Source organism: Trypanosoma theileri (genome assembly GCF_002087225.1).
Source record: "Trypanosoma theileri isolate Edinburgh chromosome Unknown TM35_Tth_28_V1, whole genome shotgun sequence".
Classification (NCBI taxonomy): domain Eukaryota; phylum Euglenozoa; class Kinetoplastea; order Trypanosomatida; family Trypanosomatidae; genus Trypanosoma; species Trypanosoma theileri.
The window spans coordinates 287,210-291,014 of NW_021639870.1; the positions used below are offsets into that span (position 1 = coordinate 287,210).

At 43.7% G+C, this 3,805-nt stretch overlaps 2 protein-coding genes across 2 annotated transcripts; both read right to left on the minus strand.

The window, feature by feature from the left end:
- Nucleotides 1-281: 281 nt before the first annotated feature.
- TM35_000281880 (uncharacterized protein) lies at nt 282-1,724 on the minus strand (the record flags this gene model as incomplete). The annotated part of the gene is made up of 1 exon (XM_029028219.1): nt 282-1,724. The coding sequence occupies one exon, from the start codon at nt 1,722-1,724 to the stop codon at nt 282-284; it is 1,443 nt and encodes a 480-aa protein (XP_028880538.1).
- A 1,759-nt stretch (nt 1,725-3,483) lies between these two features.
- TM35_000281890 (uncharacterized protein) lies at nt 3,484-3,804 on the minus strand (the record flags this gene model as incomplete). The annotated part of the gene is made up of 1 exon (XM_029028220.1): nt 3,484-3,804. A coding segment is annotated over one exon (321 nt), but the record flags the coding sequence as incomplete, so codon positions are not given.
- Nucleotide 3,805: the final 1 nt, after the last annotated feature.

Genomic DNA, 3,805 nt, shown 5'->3' on the forward strand with positions numbered 1-3,805 from the left:
CAAAAGGCCACAGTGAAGGGCGGCACAACAGAGCCCAGATAATAATGCGAACAAAGAAAGAGTACACTCCCCTCACAAAATGATGGTTTGTCATGTGATATGAGTGTCATAGGGAGTCCAATAGATTTGTTCAGTAAAAAAATGCAAACAAGAGATTTATCGAACTGAAAAAGAAAATAAAAAGGAACATTAAAATTCAATAAAAAGAACAGTTTCCTTACAATGTATCCATATCCACTAAAACAAAAAACACCTGTGCAACTGTGTTACGGGAACACTGATCAGCAAACGAGAGTGCAGCCCAAAACAGTCAGAACAAGAAGGAGCAATAAGGGACTGTGCATCAATGCAGGACTGTAGCTGCTGTCTTTCTTCTTGGCCATTTTCGCTGCCCGTTCCGTTTCCTCCTTCGCCTTCCCTAGCTTCTCTTCGGCGAATTTCTCCTGTCTTTTTCTTTCTTCCTCAGCCAGTTTCTCCTGTTTTTTTCTTTTTTCCTCAGCCAGCTTATCCTGTCTCTTCCTTTCTTCCTCAGCCAGCTTCTCCTGTCTCTTCCTTTCTTCCTCAGCCAGTTTCTCCTGTCTCTTCCTTTCTTCTGCCAGTTTCTCCAATCTGATCCTTTCCTCCTCGGCCTGTTTCTCCCGGATAATCTTTTCCGCCAAAAGTCGAGCCGCCTCGTCCTCCGCCTTCTTCAGCTCCATCTTCACCGCTTCCATAGCTTCCTCCTTTTCTCTCTCTTCATTGACTCTCTTCTCGTGAGTGGCAGGATCCTGCGTCTTCTCCCTCTCATAAGCTTCCTTATATCGAGTCGCGTCACCTCCCTGGAGTATTGCTGGCGCCGGTTGAGCGATTGAACTGCTTATTACGGAGACGTTTTTTAATTCTTCCTCGCTTTCGTTTACAAGCTGCTGAAGCTCCGTAAGTTTATGGCCCTCTGCTCGCTCTGGAACCTCCTTATTAACAACTTCCGTGATCTCCTTGAGTGTCGTCTTCGCCTTTTGGAAAATTTGATCCGCCTCCCATACCTCTCTTTCAGCCGCAGTCTTATTTTCCCGCCCCCGTCTGAGAGTCAACGTCACTTCTTGCATGAGCCAAAACAAATCACCACCCGTTTGGGTGGCGTTCTTTATGAGTTCCTCTCTCTCAGTCCTCCTGTAGTCGTCCAGCAAACTCTTTAGCCCATCTCGGGTCTCATTGAGTTTCGTCACCTCATCATTTAGATCGCCGTAAGATATCCAACAAGCCGTTGTTGCGACTCTTGTCCTTCGCAACAAAGAATTTTTTTTCTGAACCACCTTCTTGCTCTCTGCAATTTTCCCCCTGGCATCCTCCACCAAAAGCTTCAAATTCTTAATCTTTTCCTCCGTAATCCTTCCTTTATCCTTTTTCTTCCCTTCATCCAGCTCAGTCTTTAAAGCATCAACGGCCTTCTTTGTTGCCTCCGCTGCTTTTTTGGCGATGTCCTTACTCTCGTCGCATGTCGCCGTCTCCTTCTTCAACACCTCTACACAACCTCTGCCCTGCAAGTATAATTTATAAGCCCGGTTCACCAATTCCTGCAACCGTCCCTCCCCAACTTCAGCATCACGGGTATGGTTGACTTCTGGTACACCGTCATTACCTCCCCTCCCTTCCTGCGCGCTGATGGCATTCACCCCACACGCACAACACTGCAGAAGTACCAACAGGTACACCACACGGCGCAGTTGGATGAACATCGTTGTCATGATTGTCACTGTGAATTGCTTGGGTCTGTGGTAACAGGGAAGAAGAGGAGAAGGAGAAACGTAGACGCACATTTAACACACAGAAGGCAGTGAGTACACAGCAACACAGAAAGAGTGAGAGAATACACAACACAACAGCAATCAAACACAACCCAATGAGGGGAACACAACAGTAAACCACTCAAACAATAAAACACACCCAGAGTTACACAGACATTGAAACAACACCTTGAATTTAGAAGAAGTGGAAAACAAATGGATTCAAAACAATATTAAATAAACATCTCCACACATACTCCAATATCTTACTCGGCATTCATACACACAAAGTGTGTCTGTATTCTCATTATAATAAAACCATTACCAGGCAGTTTGAACACCAAAATACACCAAAAACACAGTGGGCGCCTGGCAACAAACAAAAAACAACACCACAAATCATCAGCAAAACAAAGAGACTGTACAATAATCAACACACTTCCAAACGGAAAAAGAAAAGAAACCAATGCATCACCATAATATTTCTAACAACACCACAATTGGAACCCAAAACCCACTCAGCCACAACCATAAACAAAAATGACTGTATACATCACTGTAATACCATGCCACTCTTTACAAACAGAAACAACACACAATTACTCTCTCTCACACACATATTACCTTTTTATTTTTCCTTATTACTATTATTTTATTTTCCCTCAGAATGCCGGTTCGCCTCTTCTTCTCCCACAGCATTATCACCCAATAAAAAAAAAGAAAAAACATCCACCCAAACGCATATACTTCACTCCATGGTGTGTATTAGGAGGGTACGATCAAACATATTCCCTTCCACCCACCCAAAAAAGGAACCCACACATCACACCACCACGTTTTTTCTTTTCCTGCTGCTCTTCGCTTCTTTATGGATGTTACTCCAATGGAACGGGCCATCAAGAATAATATATAAATATACATAAATACAATTTGTTTTTATATTATTTTTATTTTTACTACCGTTGGGCATGGGGAAGTGCGCATTGGCAATGAAATTACAATGGATCTCGTAGGTGACAGAACATGGATTTTTTTCGTCTCTCTGAGTCCCCTCAGCGGCCAAATTCAATTTCCGCCACTAGAGGACATGGCTGTTACTATCTCTAGGGTCCCTGTCACTCCTTTTTAGCAGCATTCACACTAAGGTGAAATATGTAAAAGAAACTGCTGCTGATGGTACGCTGATACACGCCCCAGGATCTTCTTGGATAAAGGTTTCTCCCAGTACGACTCTGCTGGACCCGGTGCTGTGTAACGTTTTTAGCTTACGAACCCGTAAACTCTCAAGAAGAGAATTTACTGGCCCATGGCTTTTCCCAAAATAATAAGGGATAATGGGCATTGGCTCCAACTCTCAATGGCCAAACGTCACCAAGGGAATGCCATTTCTAAGAACGCATGTATTGAAAAGAAAAAAAAAAAGGAAGAAAAGAGAAACACGATGAAAAGACGCAAAAAGAACAAAAAACAAAAACAAAACTAGAAGGGTGTGTTTTTTGTTCTCTCTCTTTTTTTTTCTTTTTGATGCTTGGACGTCCTCTCTGCTTCTCCGACTTCAGCAAAAGTCTGGAAGAATTAAAAAAAAAAGCAAGACCCGAGCCAGACGTCTTGTAAAAAAAAAAAAGCAAATAAAAAAAAACATAATAAGGAACAGATGGGAATTCACTTCGCCCAATTTTTTCGCAAAAAAAAAAGAAAGCATGTCTTTCGTAAAGTTTTATCACTTGTGCAAAATATTCCCTTCAAAAGGGTCAGCGTAAAACGCCTGGTCTCTCCGTTTTTCCTCTCCCTTCGATTCAACACCAACACCCTCTTCTTTCAGAAAGGTCTCCGGTGGTGTTGGTGTTGTTGCCTTCTGCGCCGCTGCCTTTTCCCAACCGTCAAAGCCGCCAACGTCCTTTCCAGCGGTGTGCGTTTCCATTTGCGCCCAAACCTCAACACGCGGCTCCGTCCCTCTTTCTTCTGAGCGGCCGGCTGGTGAAAAATAGAATCCCGCTCCCTCCCCTATGGCGGCAGCCGCCGTATCAACAGAACTGAAGACC